Genomic DNA, 21646 nt, shown 5'->3' with positions numbered 1-21646 from the left:
TGCCCAATGTCGTCATCTGAAGGTCGATGTTTCCATACCAAGATTGATGAAAACATTTGTGAGGAACTGCTGAAAAATGAGGATTTGGCTCCCATTCTTCTATGGAAAGAAGATGGACAACTGCCAGATTGAAAGAACATCTCTGAGAAGGGGGCAACCACCAAAGCTTCCTACTTGATCGTCGATCGATTTCATCAGTATCGTGATGAAGTAGAATCTGTTCGGGACGAACAGATCTAAGAAGGGGGCAGTGTTACAAATGAACAGTGATAGGTAGAGGTCAACGTATGACCCCGGCGAGATGACACAGCAGCTTGTGTTCCCTGGAATCTACATGTACAAACAAAGACAGGATGTGACGTGTCCACACGTGTTGTTCCAGGGGACGAACAGATCTAAGTAGGGGGACAGTTACTAATGAACAGTGACAGATAAAGGTCACTACGTGTGACCCCGACTTGATGACACTGCAGCGAGTGTTTTCTGGAATCTACGTGTATAAATAAAGACAGGATGTGACGTTTCCTGACATGTTATTCCAGAGGATACTAGGAGTGTTTGTGCAACTTTGGACAAGTGATTAGGGACTCTATATAAGCCAGAGAGTTAATGTGAAAGTCAGTCGTATGGAGTCGTGAGCGAGCCGTTACAGTCGATACAGACGATGTAAGACGTGTGCGGCCCTAGTGGAAGAGAAATGTGTACGACTCGATGCAAGTTAACTAGGGTAGAGTTAACTGGAGTGGACTACTGTCGTTAAAGTCTATACAGTGAACTACAGTGGACTTGAGCCGTTACAGTCGATACAGTCGATGTAAGACGTGTGCGGCTCTGATTCGATAGACTTGAGGACGACTTGGTTCAGCTTTGGGAGACCTGGAGCGACACTGGGAAGTGTGTCGTTGGTCTGTTTTGTGGAATACGGCTCGAGGAAAGTTGAGAAGAGATGAATTGCAACGAAGTGAAGAGATGAATTGCAGCGAAGTATAGCTAACTGTAAACTGACAGATATTGTACAGTCTTCTACGCTACATGTTGCAGTAACGAATTGTTAGAGTTAATAGTCATTAAAGTTATACGAAACTGAAAGTTTAGTCGTCAAGTTCTTTGCTGTGTTTTTATTTGTGTGCCAACTAATACATCTAGCCAGAAAACTCAGAAATACGTAACAGTATATTTGTGGGGATATTGTAATATAAAAGACGGCTGCAATTTAAATCAAAAATCGTAAAATTGGTTTCAAAATTTGCTAACTCTTGTTGTAATTCTTTTACATGGAGTGTGTAAAAAAAGAAATATGAATGTAATACAATGTAAATACGAATTAAAATACATTTTACACAGCTAGCTAGAGTATCTTTCTAAGTTGTATATACATATGCGGCCGGCCATTCCCGAATTTAAAGAAATGCAGCCCTCGATACAAAAAAGGTTGCTCACCCCTGCTCTATGGCATCTGCCATAAAATGTGAGCACCATTTTCCATTGATGACCATAAATGTTAACAGTTTCACTAATTAACTAGTAAGATTATTATTTACCGCAGTGCAGGTCTCCCTGTTTTAACCTGGATAAAGGACGTCCTCTCATTTCAACTGGAAGAGCACACACAGTCGAGCCTGGAATGCGTACATGTTGCTGTTTTGCCCACTTAAGAATCCATTTCAGATTACAATCACATCGAAGAAATTCTGAACTGAACTCACTTTAACAGGACAAAATAGTATGAAACAAAAAGTTAGAGATCACATTGTCTTTTTTATTGAGAAAGATAGGGCAACAATCAATAGCAATTTTTAAAAAGAATAAATATCTTACATCCGTTTCATTGACCTGAGATCACTGAATGTTCCATCAGGTATAACCGAAATTCTATTTGATGACAAAAATCTGACAATAGACAAATACAAGTTTTTTTAAATTTCGTTTTTCTTACAATAAAAAAAAATAATGATAAATTCAAAATAAGAAAAGGGTAACTGTAGTTTATTTGTAAATGAAATTTTATAAATTCTATATTTACAATAGATTTTTAAATATCAGTGAACACCACAAGTGATCAGAAAAAAAATATTCTTTTTAAACATTCAAAAACCAATTGAAAAGAGCTTACAGTTTCTCCAGCTTTGGTAACCCAGTGAACATGTGACTGTTGAGAGCTCCAATTGCATTGTTGGATAAATCCCTACAGATAAAAAAAAAAAGTATGTTGTGTCTATCCTGTTTCATGGGCTGACATTTCACACAGTAAACATTTTTTTTTAATCATAACTTCATACATCAAATCAAATATATACTACCATATTTCCTAAACTTACAATTTTTTAAGACTTTGCAATCCATCAAATGCTCCATGTTCTATGTAGGTTATATGGTTACTGCTTAAGTTTCTGAAAAGAGAAAAATGACAGAACTATAGGTTACAAAGGTACTTACAGTGTCTTGCAGCTTTACTGGTGAGAAATGTTTAGACTTTCATCTCAATTTTAGTTTGGCCTCCTACAGATTTTAGTTCCTTTCATTTGACTAACTTAATACATTGGATAAAAGCCATTGGGTTACACAAAATACTTTTTTTGGCTACATAAATAGCCTATACATTTTTTGTATCAGTAAAAGGATGGATTACTAAAAGTGGTTTTGAAATACTACAAATTGTGGGGGGAAAAGTAAGGGATGATAACTTCCAATTGAAATAAGGAGGAGACAAGTCATAAAAAAACATTTCTTTCATATTATGTCTGTGTGTAAATTTATATTCATTTGGATTGACTCTGAAGAGTTGATAAACCCATAAAGGAGAGGAAAACATTCTTCATTAAAACAACAGATGAGAGGAAAACAACCCCCCCCCCAAAAAAAAAAAAAAAGATCAAAAGAATTACCAAAACTCATTTAAAAATAAGGAAGGAACTGGATTTAAAAAAAAATCAATATCGTAATAAAGAAAAAAAAGGAGTAAAGTTTACAATTATACATCTGTGTTCCCTTCTGTTGGAAAAGCCTGGTGTCTTCTGTTTCTATGGTGCAGATGTCCTATGGTAATGGATATTGTCTTACACATTACAACATAAGGATAAATTCTTCTATCACCAGCCAGTTACTAAGACAAGTCAGCAGGGGAGGTAAGCTCTACCCCCCCCCTTCCCGTGGAGAAGCTGCAGGACTTACTAGCAGGTTACTTTGTCCTGTCAATCAACAGTCCACAATGTTGGTCCCAAGTCTCAACATCTGCTCCTACCATTCCACCCAGGAACTATTGTTATATAATGAACTGAATGCACGCTGACACACAACAGAATTGGCAGAGTCAATTTTACACTCGACATTCAAAGGAAGAGAGACCAGTTTTGTTTGTGATCACACTATCAACTCAAATAGTTTTCAGAACACAAACACACATCACGAAAGCATCACGAGAGGGGGGGGGGGGGAGAGATGTAATGTACATTTGCTTATAAATGCGTGTGTCATATAAATGATTTGCAAGTGTGTGTGTGTATATATACTCAACTAATATCCACCACAAGGTCAAGACTATTGGGGCATAATGTCATTCAAAAACAATGCTAGTACATTGTTGTTGTTGTTCTCAGGTGACACCGTACTGGAGGAAACAACAATTTGACCGAACTATATCAGTTGAAAAGAAAAAATAGAGGAAGGGGAAGAGAGAGAGAGAGAGAGGGAGAGAGCGAGGGAGAAGTTTATGCCCCTGTGGCTCTGTTGAACACAGCAGGTACAGAGTCAGGTTTCGATATTTTTTTTTGCACAACGAACATGATTGTAAAATCAGATTTCAATTTCACTTTTCGTTTTTATATTCCCTGCATTGCATCTTCATGGTCTCAAGTTTCATTATTACTGCTGCGATGATTGCCTGAATACAACCAACATGAGCAGTGTTTGACATGCAGACAGGCAGATGGAACAGATTGATTCCCAAAACTGTAGATACATAATGCCACAAAACAGTGTATTTCCCTTGTGTAACATCTCGACACAAAAGGGTTCGCCCTTTAATGGCCAAAAGTAACGGTTTCGGTTGAGCAAATACAGACAGACGGACAGACAACACAAAACCAATAGTGAATTACAGTACAGAAAACAAATGTAAACAGCAACTTCGTGTGGACAGTCAATGGATGCTAGATAATTCTGAGATCAATATCACTATGATAATAAAGGTGGTTTGTAATTTTTACACCATCTTGTAAGCGACCCCTGTGGGTCCGCTATTTGGTAATCAATGCATGTAAAAGGCAGATTTTGATATTTGAAGCATAAATGTTTCGTGTTTTTATTTTGGACAGCGACCTTCTATAATAGTAATTGTTATACAGAATATATAACAACAGTGACCTTCTATAATAGTAATTGTTATACAGAATATATAACAACAGTGACCTTCTATAGTATTAATTGTTATACAGAAGTATATGTCACCAATGACCTTCTATGGTAGTGATTATTAATGAAAAGAAAAACTAAGCGTACCTTTAGGTTAATAAAATGTAAAGAAAAATTTCAAGTGGGGATATAAGAAGCTATGAACTGCCAACTATCAATAAAACAACAAAAATATATTTAAAAAAAAAAACACTTCTTAAAAAAAAAACAAAGCTTATATTAAGAGTAATTGTTTCAATTAGTTTGGATCAGTCATGTAATAAAATTAGTAATAGATCTAGACTAACACTAATAAATCTGTGCGATTAGAAATATTTTTACCAATTGTTTTTGTTAAGAGAAATTTCATGCTTTGGTTTTCTCAACGCACTATGATATTAACACTTGTCTGGACCAGTTGGAAACAAAAGGGGGAGGGGAAAGAAGATGTTATCTGTGTGAATGTTACCGTGATCGCTTTTTAAATGCATAAAAAAAAAATACTTGTTCACTCATGGCTCAAGCCTCCTCAAGGGGACTAATTCAACTTATACCAACACATCTATCAAGTAATATTTCTTTCCCTTGTTCAACAACAAACAAAATAAGTAATTACCAATAGTTGATTGATTAATTGGGTTATTTTTTAAATGGGTTATTGTTTTTTAAGTACAAGAAATAATTGTGCAAAATTTTAACTTGATCCGAGATTGGGTGTGGGAGAACTTACGAGTATACATTTTTTTAACCAGAGGCAGGGCGAGTTGATATAAGCTTTTTACACACACAAAAATCATACAGCAAACAGTTCACTTCAAACATTATTGTGATCTCTGACATCCAATGCACTAGATCCTGAGAGTCGCCTGCCCCGACAGTGTCAACATTGTTAAGAGAGAACAATTCTTGGTGTGAAAACTCAAATGAACCACTTCCCAGAACATTTTGTTTTAAACTATGGATATCAATGTGTCCATACAACGTAAACTCTTCAAGTTTTCATAACAAAACTAAACGTAAACCATTACTAGCTAGAACACAAGAAACTACCAGAGAATAGAGAGTTGACATTATCTTTACTTTTGAAACAATGTAATTCTAATCTATACTTTAAATAATAAATTGTGTGTAAGTATTTTAAGCATTGTTTCTAAATGGGTGCACTTATAAAGGTTTGCATATTTTATTTTCAAAACCAAATACTTCGCTCACAGAAGGCCAAACATAGCCGTTGAGCCTCGAAAATATGACGAAATTGGATTTTTCATAGCGCTATTGTTTTTTGTTTTTTTCTCTAAATGCGAAGGACAGACATACGGACAGAGCGACTAAAAACTGTTTGGTTCTCAGAAGTCAATGGTGAAAAAAGAAGGAAGTACGTTCTAGCAGAAAATGTTGGGAAATGGTGGAGTTGAAAAAAACAAAAGAGTTGACTATAAGACAAAAGTACTAAGACATCCCAGCACTAGAAATGCAAATCTATTCAAACAACAACATCCGGTTTAGTCAAGCTGGTTGAGATTTTTAAGTTTCTTCACGTTGAAACATAAGTTTGCAATGAAAGAGATGTAACGGTCCCAGTACTGCCAGGGAGTGTATCCTATGTTTCTTCCAGTTAGAGATCTCGTTTTTTAACACACATACAAACACACAAAGTTGTTTGGCCCAATGATCTCAGCGACCTTCTATTTAGAACCATAGTGCCTTTGACTGGAGACCATTTTTAACCAATCAAACAACATATACCATTCAGTGACTTAAATCTTTCATAAATCTGTCAATGACTTTTACCACCCAAGAAAGATGTAGTTTATTTTTTTAAATACAGCGTATACAATGAGAAATTCGTGAGCTCAAAGTCTATGCTCATGACATCGCTTGATGCAGTGATTCCACCTGAATAGTGAGTTGTCTTCATACCACCGCCCCACTTTTCATAAGCGAACACACAAAAAGGAAGGCGTGCTCGGTTTAAAAGCATACCAGTGAGTTAATTAAGGTCTAGCTCATCACTGCCTCACCTAATTGATCACGAACTACTTCTGTGTGTATCAATACTTTTCTCCCAAAGTACCAATGGAATCGACTTTTTTCCTTAAACAGCATGCTAAGGTCCAACATTCTGAGAGAGAACAGATCAGCAGAGAAAAAAAGACAAGAAATGCAACGATGCTTCAAGTAACTGAACCCCTCTTAGAGTTCCTTCAATCCGGGATACCCAGAATAAGAAAGACTGATCAATAGTATAGTTCATTTACAGTTAGATCCTGGTTCAAGAGGCTAGGGACAAAATCAACGGTTGAAAAGACAGGAAACAATTCGGTCCGAAAAGAGAAAAGAGCTTTGTAGGCACAGTTCAGAGTAGGTCACTCTCCAATAAGATAGTACATGAGACGTTTCAGGCAGAATTTCATGATGCCGCCACTGCAGAGAAGACGAGGAAAAGGTAGATCTTGCACGATAGGAGATAATGGTGAGAGAGCGGTGGGGAGAAGGGGGGGGTATTGAGGACAAAAACAAGCTTCTACACACTGCCCGCTTCCTTTTATGCTACAAGGAACTTAGTTTCAGCTCGAAAGAGATTTCTCATTAAGCGAAGGGACATTGCTATATTAACAATAGTTTTAAGGCTTCCCAGTGTGTGTGTATATATAACATGTCACATTCAAGTGTTTCGAACAAATCATGCTTCGGGGATCTTGAAAGCGGTCCACCAGCAATAGACTTGATTTAGGAAAAGTTTTGTTTCGGGGATCTTGAAAGCGGTCCCCAAACAACAGACTGAAATTAGGAAAAGTTTAGTTTCGGGGATTTTAAAAGCGGTTCCCCAGCAATAGACTTAGTTTAGGAAAAGTTTAGTTTCCGGAATCTTAAAAGCGGTTCCCCAGCAACAGACTTAATTTAGGAAAAGTTTAGTTTCGGGAATCTTAAAAGCGGTTCCCCAGCAATAGACTTAATTTAGGAAAAGTTTAGTTTCTGGAATCTTAAAAGCGGTTCCCCAGCAATAGACTTAATTTAGGAAAAGTTTAGTTTCAGGAATCTTAAAAGCGGTTCCCCAGCAATAGACTTAATTTAGGAAAAGTTAAGTTTCGGGAATCTTAAAAGCGGTTCCCCAGCAATAGATTTAATTTAGGAAAAGTTTAGTTTCGGGAATCTTAAAAGCGGTTCCCCAGCAATAGATAATTTTAGGAAAAGTTTTGTTTCGGGGATCTTGAAAGCGGTCCCCCAGCAATAGACTTGATTTAGGAAAAGTTTTGTTTCGGGGATCTTGAAAGCGGTCCCCCAGCAACAGACTGAAATTAGGAAAAGTTTTGTTTCGGGGATCTTGAAAGCGGTCCCCCAGCAATAGACTTGATTTAGGAAAAGTTTTGTTTCGGGGATTTTGAAAGCGGTCCCCAAACAACAGACTTGATTTAGGAAAAGTTTTGTTTCGGGGATCTTGAAAGCGGTTCCCCAGCAATAGACTTGATTTAGGAAAAGTTTAGTTTCGGGGATCTTGAAAAAGAGTCCTCCAGCAACAGACTGGTCACGTTTTCTCTAGGAGGCACACACACACATACAAACGACATAACTGTCTAGTCAAATAAAATAGTTCTTGGTGTTGAATGTCCGTAGTCAGTGAAATCTACAAGCAGTACACTGTCAAGCAAGCAGTTGCATTTATTAATAGATGTGTTAACTGTTGCATTCATTACTAGATGTGTCAAAGTTAACTGTTGCATTCATTACTAGATGTGTCAAAGTTAACTGTTGCATTTATTAATAGATGTGTTAACTGTTGCATTCATTACTAGATATGTCAAAGTTAACTGTTGCATTCATTACTAGATGTGTCAAAGTTAACTGTTGCATTCATTACTAGATGTGTCAAAGTTAACTGTTGCATTCATTACTAGATGTGTCAAAGTTAACTGTTGCATTCATTACTAGATGTGTCAAAGTTAACTGTTACATTCATTACTAGATTTCTATGGTGAATGTGGCGAAATGTACAAAGGTTTCAATGAGCGTTAAGTAGCCTAGTGGCAAAGACAGTGGTGAACATGTGTTATTAGACAAAATGTGTCTCCAGACAAGGTCCAAACAGAAAAACTAATGTAACTCCACTGCAAGGAAGGATTATTTCCACTATTTTGTTCTAAACATAGAGACAGTGACCTAGCACTGAGACACATTGTTCCCGGAGGTTGCGTGCGAGTGATTTCGTGATTGCAGTTCGACATTTTCTAAACAATGGCCAGCTTTCAACAAACTCAAAGACAATGTTATGACGCTCGAACTATGCTCTCGGAGGGGAATGCACTGCAGGAGGGGGAGGGGAAGGCGCAGCAGGTAAATACAAAACAACAACAGTCGACATCAAGGGATCAAAACATAAACACAAGGGAAAGAAGGACTAAGTGAAAGAACAGGAACAACACGCCCCCCCCCCTTTCCCGAACGGAGACTGCACCTGAGTCCACCGATGTATACGTTCGGTGGTACTGATCTCTACACACAGATCATTAACAACATTCACCGTAACACGGGACATTCGCGTGCACAATGGTAACTTTCATCGCCGCATTAGCAAGTGTATTAGGGCCCACCATGGGGCGAGAAAATCTGTTCACTTATAAGGGCATAGTTCTTTGCAGAACTCCCCGACATCTAGCCGTGTGAATAAGACCGGACTAAATAGGAACCACTTACTAAGAGCGCAATCATGTAGAACACGACGCCATTGAAGTTCCGTAGGTTGAATGTACTCATTATACGGGTATCTTCTTCCGATGTATAAGTAGCAACATTAATTTCATATAAGCGTACACGCAGGATTTCTAATAATCGGGGATCGAGTCAGTAGAGACGCATGTTTTTATTTTTTATGTAAGTTCAGGGTTTGTTCTGGGTCATGATGGTCAGTGTCACAAGTGTCACGTGCTCTGTCGTTAACGCTTAGATTTACTATCCACGTGATCATCTTGTTTCCATCTCAACTTTAGCTCCATCTCAACAATCAACTAAATCCCATTCAAAACAGTTCCCAAATGTAAGACCTAGGTAAGTATCTTCAATGGTGTAGAAATCAAACAGGTTGCCTGTAACAAAGGACAATAGTGTGCCAAGTAATTCGTGTGGGAGAACAATCTAAATCTAAAAAGACAAATGTACTGAATACAAATTTCCCGAAGAACCAAGACACGAGAAAGCTGGAACACTTGATTTACGTACTGTACATTCAAGATGATGACTCCAATCTATAACAGCAAGCCAGTTAGGACACGGGGCTATAGTATCTTTCAATACCTACCCAGCAGTGGGCAACAACAACAAAAGTCACATGTCCACACCTACCCTACAAATTTTGGTAGAGGGGAAAGTCAAAGTATTCTTTACAAGTTGTTGGTCTCTAGAGATACATGCCTTTTGAATGGTTTCTATAAGTACTGGGCAACCATCAGACAGGTGATGTCAAGCTCCAGTGTTTTGAGTGGACAGCGGAACGTGCAGTGTATAGCCAGCACAAGCATCAACCACGTTTACTCTCCCCAAAAGATTCGCAGAAACCGTTTAGAGGACTCGTATTCCACGAAAATTCAAACTAGACCCCCTTTACTGGTTCGTAACGTTTGAAATAATTCTTAACACATGATTTATGTATCCTACTTCTAAGCACTTTTACCGACCCCCGCCGCAGCGCCCCATATAAAAAAACAAGTAGCTATTGGAAACAGCCAACCAATATACATAGCAAATCCAAGATAGCAGACTTAGATCAAAACTTTCTGTTATGCGATATATTAGGGATCCTAGATACGTTATTAAATATTTCACCGAAGCTTTTGAGCTCTACCCCCCCTTTTCACACTGACTTCTGACGTAGTTTAATATATGTTTGTTTTTCTCCTATTTCTGCTGTTCCTTTAGACAGAATTAGCCTATATGCCGCGTCGAGTTAGACCTACGCACGTCGGTTGAATACTGGGGATTAACGACCTAAAATAGCACAGCTGGAGTTCACGTCTGCAATCAAATAGTACAATGCTTCTATACAACCAGGATTACATCAGGATTATATATATTCAATTTTCTTCTTTGATAACGGAAGCCATGAAACTTCGATTACCTTTATGGTCCCACATTATATCATTATCCATGCCATTAGGTTTTCGTGAGTGTTAATAGAGGTCAGTGTCGTTATCTATTGGATGCCTGTGATAGTGAATTGTTTCTTTAGAACGTATTCCAGTTAGTTTGACGATTAATTTTACATCTACACAAGTATTTAAAAAAAAAACAAGCCCCCAGAAATGCAAAAGGTGTGCAGTCCATTGTTTCACAACAAGACAATTATAAAAAGAACTTTTTTTTTAAAGACAATATCTCTTTCTGAAGCTGATGACTTTTGTAAGAGCGATTATATCTAGTGAACGAGAGATTTTTTAGTTACAATTTTTTTCAGACTTTAAGTTTGAAAAGTTATAGGTCAAACCAGAATTGTCCATGTTGCCAATTAGCTGGGGTTTTCAAGGATATACATAAAATGTCAAATTTCTAAGAAAATCGTTAAGGCCGCTTTCCAGATCCCAACCCTTTGCAAGCTGGTAAGAGGAATTGAAAATCACTTTTCTTGTTTCTATATTCTAAGATAACTGTCACGTCCCTAGTGACACCTCATTGTTTACAAATGAGGACATTGTACCTATCTCAAATCAGGTCAGCGTACCCACGCTTAAATGCCAGAAAGATGCCGATTAAAACTTAGCTCAAGACTACAGCAGGGAAACAAAATTAGCATAGCTTAAGTTACAAACACAGTTCCTAGTGACACCTCATTGTTCACAAAATGAGGACATTGTACCTATTTCAAATCAGGTCAGCGCACTCACGCTTTAATGCCAGAAAGACGCCGATTAAAGCTTAGTTCAAGGCTACAGCAGGGAAACATAATTAACGTAGGTTACACTACAAAAAACAATTAAAAGTAAAATTAAATGTAAACGGGTCAAGGAGTCAAGGATGGGTATTGAATTGTCACTGTTCTTTATCCTAAAGAAAGATATAAAAGGCGGACTGTTAGCTTGAGACGGGAGAGAGCTAGAAAGTTAGATTTAGTAGTCGCTAGTTTTTAAAGTAAATATTTACTCGTTTTATTGAACATTTCACTGAATCCTGTATCTGTTATATATATCTTTGTACATACATTTATTGTTTCAAGTTCAAGTTTTAAATAATTAAAACTAAAGAAAACATATCAGCACTTTGTTACTTCATTACTTGTTAAAGTGTTTGAACTATAATCAAGGCACCTCCGAACCCACATATGTCACAAGTTTATAGTATCAAGATCTGCCAGTTAAATAAACGTAATAAACACGTGACATAAATTGACACCTCCGACGGCTGTATGTACAACGAATTTATTCATCAACGTGATAACTACTACAGGATCAATACTTTCATCTGGCAACCTTTGACGTCTGCCACGATAACCAACCTGCATCGAAACAACTCTTTGACAGTTGTGTTGCAACAAACTAGAACTACAGACGATAGTTCTACGTCACTACTCAGCCTCTCACTACGAAGAAAACTTCACATTCAAGTCTACTACACGTCTTTATGACAAGGTCAGTACAACATTACGTCATTTTACAGGCTTGATCTATCAACTTAGATCGCCTTGTATATCTACTTACTAGCGACAAGTAATTGTTCTCAAATTGCCTAATCAAGCGGCAACTACTATTTACTATCACCTACAAGTGATAATCATCTTATCAATAATCATCTACAATAATCATCTTATAACAACGATTTATAAGGTGAAACATTGAACTATTGTGTATATTCTAAATAAAAATAACCCAAGAACATTTTAATTGAAGTATATTCAAGAATCAAGTCTACTTTTGAGTAACGACAATCATTTATACTCAACTATCAATATTTAACAAGTACAAGGCTACTTGCTACTGAATTAACATGGCAGCCAAAATGTTAACACTACAAGATTTTCTTGAGATGGCCAAAGAATTAGCCATGCCTAAACCAGAAAGATTACAATGGGCAAAGCAAGAGCTTGAAGAACATGAAAAGAAAGTTCTAGCACAGCGAAAAGAAGAGATGGACCATGAACGCCTAATGAAAGAGGAAGAACGCCGTATAAAAGAAGAAGAACGCCTTATAAAAGAAAAAGACATCCAATTAGCTCAGGCACAAAAAGAAGCAGCGAATGCCCAACAAAAGTCTGCAGGTTTTGACAAATATAAACATATGTCAAAAATGGCCAATTTCCAAGAATCTAAAGACAATATTGATTCTTATCTGATGCGTTTCGAAGAACTAGCAAAAGCATCAGGTCTACCTGAAGAACAATACTCTAGAACTCTCATGAGCCTTCTTACGGGTAAAGCCATAGACATTTGCATTCAACTGCCAGCGCACGAACTAGACAACTATAGCAATGTCAAAGAAGCACTCCTGAGACAGTATGGCGCTACACAAGATGCATACAGAAAGAAGTTCTATACAGAAAGGCCTCGACAAGAAGACGATCCATTAATATTTGTATCAAACATGACCATGTGGTTTGATAGGTGGATCTCCTTGTCAAAAATAGAAAATTCATACGAAAACCTGAGAGAGCATGTCATCATAGATGCCATCACACATGCACACTCAGAAGATATTCAATCCTTTATCATTGAAAGACAACCAAAAGACATTCAAACTAGAATTCTAAAACTAGAATACTGTATTTTATTGATTTTATAACTGATTTTTATACATGGAAGAAGTATCTGTAATATCATTGTACGTTAGTAACATTATTATATATAAGATTGAGCGGTTGCAGTTCCATTTTACTCAACATGCGTCCCGCTTAGGAAGAGGGGGGTATATGTCACGTCCCTAGTGACACCTCATTGTTTACAAATGAGGACATTGTACCTATCTCAAATCAGGTCAGCGTACCCACGCTTAAATGCCAGAAAGATGCCGATTAAAACTTAGCTCAAGACTACAGCAGGGAAACAAAATTAGCATAGCTTAAGTTACAAACACAGTTCCTAGTGACACCTCATTGTTCACAAAATGAGGACATTGTACCTATTTCAAATCAGGTCAGCGCACTCACGCTTTAATGCCAGAAAGACGCCGATTAAAGCTTAGTTCAAGGCTACAGCAGGGAAACATAATTAACGTAGGTTACACTACAAAAAACAATTAAAAGTAAAATTAAATGTAAACGGGTCAAGGAGTCAAGGATGGGTATTGAATTGTCACTGTTCTTTATCCTAAAGAAAGATATAAAAGGCGGACTGTTAGCTTGAGACGGGAGAGAGCTAGAAAGTTAGATTTAGTAGTCGCTAGTTTTTAAAGTAAATATTTACTCGTTTTATTGAACATTTCACTGAATCCTGTATCTGTTATATATATCTTTGTACATACATTTATTGTTTCAAGTTCAAGTTTTAAATAATTAAAACTAAAGAAAACATATCAGCACTTTGTTACTTCATTACTTGTTAAAGTGTTTGAACTATAATCAAGGCACCTCCGAACCCACATATGTCACAAGTTTATAGTATCAAGATCTGCCAGTTAAATAAACGTAATAAACACGTGACATAAATTGACACCTCCGACGGCTGTATGTACAACGAATTTATTCATCAACGTGATAACTACTACAGGATCAATACTTTCATCTGGCAACCTTTGACGTCTGCCACGATAACCAACCTGCATCGAAACAACTCTTTGACAGTTGTGTTGCAACAAACTAGAACTACAGACGATAGTTCTACGTCACTACTCAGCCTCTCACTACGAAGAAAACTTCACATTCAAGTCTACTACACGTCTTTATGACAAGGTCAGTACAACATTACGTCATTTTACAGGCTTGATCTATCAACTTAGATCGCCTTGTATATCTACTTACTAGCGACAAGTAATTGTTCTCAAATTGCCTAATCAAGCGGCAACTACTATTTACTATCACCTACAAGTGATAATCATCTTATCAATAATCATCTACAATAATCATCTTATAACAACGATTTATAAGGTGAAACATTGAACTATTGTGTATATTCTAAATAAAAATAACCCAAGAACATTTTAATTGAAGTATATTCAAGAATCAAGTCTACTTTTGAGTAACGACAATCATTTATACTCAACTATCAATATTTAACAAGTACAAGGCTACTTGCTACTGAATTAACATGGCAGCCAAAATGTTAACACTACAAGATTTTCTTGAGATGGCCAAAGAATTAGCCATGCCTAAACCAGAAAGATTACAATGGGCAAAGCAAGAGCTTGAAGAACATGAAAAGAAAGTTCTAGCACAGCGAAAAGAAGAGATGGACCATGAACGCCTAATGAAAGAGGAAGAACGCCGTATAAAAGAAGAAGAACGCCTTATAAAAGAAAAAGACATCCAATTAGCTCAGGCACAAAAAGAAGCAGCGAATGCCCAACAAAAGTCTGCAGGTTTTGACAAATATAAACATATGTCAAAAATGGCCAATTTCCAAGAATCTAAAGACAATATTGATTCTTATCTGATGCGTTTCGAAGAACTAGCAAAAGCATCAGGTCTACCTGAAGAACAATACTCTAGAACTCTCATGAGCCTTCTTACGGGTAAAGCCATAGACATTTGCATTCAACTGCCAGCGCACGAACTAGACAACTATAGCAATGTCAAAGAAGCACTCCTGAGACAGTATGGCGCTACACAAGATGCATACAGAAAGAAGTTCTATACAGAAAGGCCTCGACAAGAAGACGATCCATTAATATTTGTATCAAACATGACCATGTGGTTTGATAGGTGGATCTCCTTGTCAAAAATAGAAAATTCATACGAAAACCTGAGAGAGCATGTCATCATAGATGCCATCACACATGCACACTCAGAAGATATTCAATCCTTTATCATTGAAAGACAACCAAAAGACATTCAAACTAGAATTCTAAAACTAGAATACTGTATTTTATTGATTTTATAACTGATTTTTATACATGGAAGAAGTATCTGTAATATCATTGTACGTTAGTAACATTATTATATATAAGATTGAGCGGTTGCAGTTCCATTTTACTCAACATGCGTCCCGCTTAGGAAGAGGGGGGTATATGTCACGTCCCTAGTGACACCTCATTGTTTACAAATGAGGACATTGTACCTATCTCAAATCAGGTCAGCGTACCCACGCTTAAATGCCAGAAAGATGCCGATTAAAACTTAGCTCAAGACTACAGCAGGGAAACAAAATTAGCATAGCTTAAGTTACAAACACAGTTCCTAGTGACACCTCATTGTTCACAAAATGAGGACATTGTACCTATTTCAAATCAGGTCAGCGCACTCACGCTTTAATGCCAGAAAGACGCCGATTAAAGCTTAGTTCAAGGCTACAGCAGGGAAACATAATTAACGTAGGTTACACTACAAAAAACAATTAAAAGTAAAATTAAATGTAAACGGGTCAAGGAGTCAAGGATGGGTATTGAATTGTCACTGTTCTTTATCCTAAAGAAAGATATAAAAGGCGGACTGTTAGCTTGAGACGGGAGAGAGCTAGAAAGTTAGATTTAGTAGTCGCTAGTTTTTAAAGTAAATATTTACTCGTTTTATTGAACATTTCACTGAATCCTGTATCTGTTATATATATCTTTGTACATACATTTATTGTTTCAAGTTCAAGTTTTAAATAATTAAAACTAAAGAAAACATATCAGCACTTTGTTACTTCATTACTTGTTAAAGTGTTTGAACTATAATCAAGGCACCTCCGAACCCACATATGTCACAAGTTTATAGTATCAAGATCTGCCAGTTAAATAAACGTAATAAACACGTGACATAAATTGACACCTCCGACGGCTGTATGTACAACGAATTTATTCATCAACGTGATAACTACTACAGGATCAATACTTTCATCTGGCAACCTTTGACGTCTGCCACGATAACCAACCTGCATCGAAACAACTCTTTGACAGTTGTGTTGCAACAAACTAGAACTACAGACGATAGTTCTACGTCACTACTCAGCCTCTCACTACGAAGAAAACTTCACATTCAAGTCTACTACACGTCTTTATGACAAGGTCAGTACAACATTACGTCATTTTACAGGCTTGATCTATCAACTTAGATTGCCTTGTATATCTACTTACTAGCGACAAGTAATTGTTCTCAAATTGCCTAATCAAGCGGCAACTACTATTTACTATCACCTACAAGTGATAATCATCTTATCAATAATCATCTACAATAATCATCTTATAACAACGATTTATAAGGTGAAACATTGAACTATTGTGTATATTCTAAATAAAAATAACCCAAGAACATTTTAATTGAAGTATATTCAAGAATCAAGTCTACTTTTGAGTAACGACAATCATTTATACTCAACTATCAATATTTAACAAGTACAAGGCTACTTGCTACTGAATTAACATGGCAGCCAAAATGTTAACACTACAAGATTTTCTTGAGATGGCCAAAGAATTAGCCATGCCTAAACCAGAAAGATTACAATGGGCAAAGCAAGAGCTTGAAGAACATGAAAAGAAAGTTCTAGCACAGCGAAAAGAAGAGATGGACCATGAACGCCTAATGAAAGAGGAAGAACGCCGTATAAAAGAAGAAGAACGCCTTATAAAAGAAAAAGACATCCAATTAGCTCAGGCACAAAAAGAAGCAGCGAATGCCCAACAAAAGTCTGCAGGTTTTGACAAATATAAACATATGTCAAAAATGGCCAATTTCCAAGAATCTAAAGACAATATTGATTCTTATCTGATGCGTTTCGAAGAACTAGCAAAAGCATCAGGTCTACCTGAAGAACAATACTCTAGAACTCTCATGAGCCTTCTTACGGGTAAAGCCATAGACATTTGCATTCAACTGCCAGCGCACGAACTAGACAACTATAGCAATGTCAAAGAAGCACTCCTGAGACAGTATGGCGCTACACAAGATGCATACAGAAAGAAGTTCTATACAGAAAGGCCTCGACAAGAAGACGATCCATTAATATTTGTATCAAACATGACCATGTGGTTTGATAGGTGGATCTCCTTGTCAAAAATAGAAAATTCATACGAAAACCTGAGAGAGCATGTCATCATAGATGCCATCACACATGCACACTCAGAAGATATTCAATCCTTTATCATTGAAAGACAACCAAAAGACATTCAAACTAGAATTCTAAAACTAGAATACTGTATTTTATTGATTTTATAACTGATTTTTATACATGGAAGAAGTATCTGTAATATCATTGTACGTTAGTAACATTATTATATATAAGATTGAGCGGTTGCAGTTCCATTTTACTCAACATGCGTCCCGCTTAGGAAGAGGGGGGTATATGTCACGTCCCTAGTGACACCTCATTGTTTACAAATGAGGACATTGTACCTATCTCAAATCAGGTCAGCGTACCCACGCTTAAATGCCAGAAAGATGCCGATTAAAACTTAGCTCAAGACTACAGCAGGGAAACAAAATTAGCATAGCTTAAGTTACAAACACAGTTCCTAGTGACACCTCATTGTTCACAAAATGAGGACATTGTACCTATTTCAAATCAGGTCAGCGCACTCACGCTTTAATGCCAGAAAGACGCCGATTAAAGCTTAGTTCAAGGCTACAGCAGGGAAACATAATTAACGTAGGTTACACTACAAAAAACAATTAAAAGTAAAATTAAATGTAAACGGGTCAAGGAGTCAAGGATGGGTATTGAATTGTCACTGTTCTTTATCCTAAAGAAAGATATAAAAGGCGGACTGTTAGCTTGAGACGGGAGAGAGCTAGAAAGTTAGATTTAGTAGTCGCTAGTTTTTAAAGTAAATATTTACTCGTTTTATTGAACATTTCACTGAATCCTGTATCTGTTATATATATCTTTGTACATACATTTATTGTTTCAAGTTCAAGTTTTAAATAATTAAAACTAAAGAAAACATATCAGCACTTTGTTACTTCATTACTTGTTAAAGTGTTTGAACTATAATCAAGGCACCTCCGAACCCACATATGTCACAAGTTTATAGTATCAAGATCTGCCAGTTAAATAAACGTAATAAACACGTGACATAAATTGACACCTCCGACGGCTGTATGTACAACGAATTTATTCATCAACGTGATAACTACTACAGGATCAATACTTTCATCTGGCAACCTTTGACGTCTGCCACGATAACCAACCTGCATCGAAACAACTCTTTGACAGTTGTGTTGCAACAAACTAGAACTACAGACGATAGTTCTACGTCACTACTCAGCCTCTCACTACGAAGAAAACTTCACATTCAAGTCTACTACACGTCTTTATGACAAGGTCAGTACAACATTACGTCATTTTACAGGCTTGATCTATCAACTTAGATCGCCTTGTATATCTACTTACTAGCGACAAGTAATTGTTCTCAAATTGCCTAATCAAGCGGCAACTACTATTTACTATCACCTACAAGTGATAATCATCTTATCAATAATCATCTACAATAATCATCTTATAACAACGATTTATAAGGTGAAACATTGAACTATTGTGTATATTCTAAATAAAAATAACCCAAGAACATTTTAATTGAAGTATATTCAAGAATCAAGTCTACTTTTGAGTAACGACAATCATTTATACTCAACTATCAATATTTAACAAGTACAAGGCTACTTGCTACTGAATTAACATGGCAGCCAAAATGTTAACACTACAAGATTTTCTTGAGATGGCCAAAGAATTAGCCATGCCTAAACCAGAAAGATTACAATGGGCAAAGCAAGAGCTTGAAGAACATGAAAAGAAAGTTCTAGCACAGCGAAAAGAAGAGATGGACCATGAACGCCTAATGAAAGAGGAAGAACGCCGTATAAAAGAAGAAGAACGCCTTATAAAAGAAAAAGACATCCAATTAGCTCAGGCACAAAAAGAAGCAGCGAATGCCCAACAAAAGTCTGCAGGTTTTGACAAATATAAACATATGTCAAAAATGGCCAATTTCCAAGAATCTAAAGACAATATTGATTCTTATCTGATGCGTTTCGAAGAACTAGCAAAAGCATCAGGTCTACCTGAAGAACAATACTCTAGAACTCTCATGAGCCTTCTTACGGGTAAAGCCATAGACATTTGCATTCAACTGCCAGCGCACGAACTAGACAACTATAGCAATGTCAAAGAAGCACTCCTGAGACAGTATGGCGCTACACAAGATGCATACAGAAAGAAGTTCTATACAGAAAGGCCTCGACAAGAAGACGATCCATTAATATTTGTATCAAACATGACCATGTGGTTTGATAGGTGGATCTCCTTGTCAAAAATAGAAAATTCATACGAAAACCTGAGAGAGCATGTCATCATAGATGCCATCACACATGCACACTCAGAAGATATTCAATCCTTTATCATTGAAAGACAACCAAAAGACATTCAAACTAGAATTCTAAAACTAGAATACTGTATTTTATTGATTTTATAACTGATTTTTATACATGGAAGAAGTATCTGTAATATCATTGTACGTTAGTAACATTATTATATATAAGATTGAGCGGTTGCAGTTCCATTTTACTCAACATGCGTCCCGCTTAGGAAGAGGGGGGTATATGTCACGTCCCTAGTGACACCTCATTGTTTACAAATGAGGACATTGTACCTATCTCAAATCAGGTCAGCGTACCCACGCTTAAATGCCAGAAAGATGCCGATTAAAACTTAGCTCAAGACTACAGCAGGGAAACAAAATTAGCATAGCTTAAGTTACAAACACAGTTCCTAGTGACACCTCATTGTTCACAAAATGAGGACATTGTACCTATTTCAAATCAGGTCAGCGCACTCACGCTTTAATGCCAGAAAGACGCCGATTAAAGCTTAGTTCAAGGCTACAGCAGGGAAACATAATTAACGTAGGTTACACTACAAAAAACAATTAAAAGTAAAATTAAATGTAAACGGGTCAAGGAGTCAAGGATGGGTATTGAATTGTCACTGTTCTTTATCCTAAAGAAAGATATAAAAGGCGGACTGTTAGCTTGAGACGGGAGAGAGCTAGAAAGTTAGATTTAGTAGTCGCTAGTTTTTAAAGTAAATATTTACTCGTTTTATTGAACATTTCACTGAATCCTGTATCTGTTATATATATCTTTGTACATACATTTATTGTTTCAAGTTCAAGTTTTAAATAATTAAAACTAAAGAAAACATATCAGCACTTTGTTACTTCATTACTTGTTAAAGTGTTTGAACTATAATCAAGGCACCTCCGAACCCACATATGTCACAAGTTTATAGTATCAAGATCTGCCAGTTAAATAAACGTAATAAACACGTGACAATAACAACATGCAAAAATAGTGTTCTGTAGATGAACAAGAAATTAACGTGTATTTCACTTTGATCAAGCCATTGATATTCCTTAAGTCATATTTATTATTCAAAGCGAGAAGTGAGGAACTAGTGCACTAAATGAAGGTCTCTCACTACTGAATGACATCAGGCAGCCCTGGCTACACACCACCTAACATTTCAGACTGGAGTCATACGTTGAAGCTCCAAGAGATCCAGTCTTTACCAATATACAAAATATCAAATTTCTGTATGCCAAACTACCTAGCCTCAATCTGGAGCTGTACTGTACTTTCAGTTATATGTGTGAGTGGGTGAGTGTGTGTGTGTGTGTGTGTAGCCCAAGGCTACCATCTCCTCCCCTTCACACCATTTGTTTTTTCCCACCTGGATGAGACAGCGAGTGTTTCTGATTTCCCCCCTTGCTGCATGGACCCAGGTCCACACCTCACACACAGGAAGTACCGCCATGTCTCGAACTTGTTCAACAGCAAGTCCATGCTAATGGAAACATTAAAAAAGAAAAAAAAAAAGAGACTTGTCAGAAACGTCTGACGTTTGTCTGGAATCTAGCCCGGAGATAAAGACCATCGATTGTAAGCCTTGTTAGGCCATCATGGAAAACACTAACAAATATATGAATATATGTCATATGAATATAGTTTCTAAACACGCAATCATATTTTTTTTACAAATGTATTCCATATTGATATGTTGTATATAATCAATCAGTCTGTAATTAAAGAACAAAACAAACTAATGCTAATGAAATGTGTCATGTAATGATTTCAGATTGTAACAAAAATTGTATACAGCCTTTGATTTCATAAGACTGATCATCTCGTCCATTTTTTTTACTATCATTATTATCA

General features: G+C 36.7%; 1 protein-coding gene across 2 annotated transcripts in view; it reads right to left on the bottom strand.

Annotated features, from left to right (window-relative positions):
* LOC106070481 (uncharacterized) overlaps positions 1-21646 on the bottom strand; it is a 48666-nt gene that overhangs the window by 17702 nt on the left and 9318 nt on the right. For both annotated transcript variants that reach the window (XM_056035344.1, XM_056035352.1), the window contains exons 4-7: positions 2319-2390; positions 2114-2185; positions 1819-1890; positions 1542-1705 (exon numbers count right to left, since the gene is read on the bottom strand). In XM_056035344.1, coding sequence (XP_055891319.1) covers positions 1542-1705; positions 1819-1890; positions 2114-2185; positions 2319-2390 — 380 coding nt within the window. The remainder of the gene's footprint in view (positions 1-1541; positions 1706-1818; positions 1891-2113; positions 2186-2318; positions 2391-21646) is intronic.

The sequence above is a fragment of the Biomphalaria glabrata genome, chromosome 1, assembly GCF_947242115.1.
Source record: "Biomphalaria glabrata chromosome 1, xgBioGlab47.1, whole genome shotgun sequence".
NCBI classification, from domain to species: domain Eukaryota; kingdom Metazoa; phylum Mollusca; class Gastropoda; family Planorbidae; genus Biomphalaria; species Biomphalaria glabrata.
This window is presented reverse-complemented; position numbering and strand designations above follow the sequence as displayed.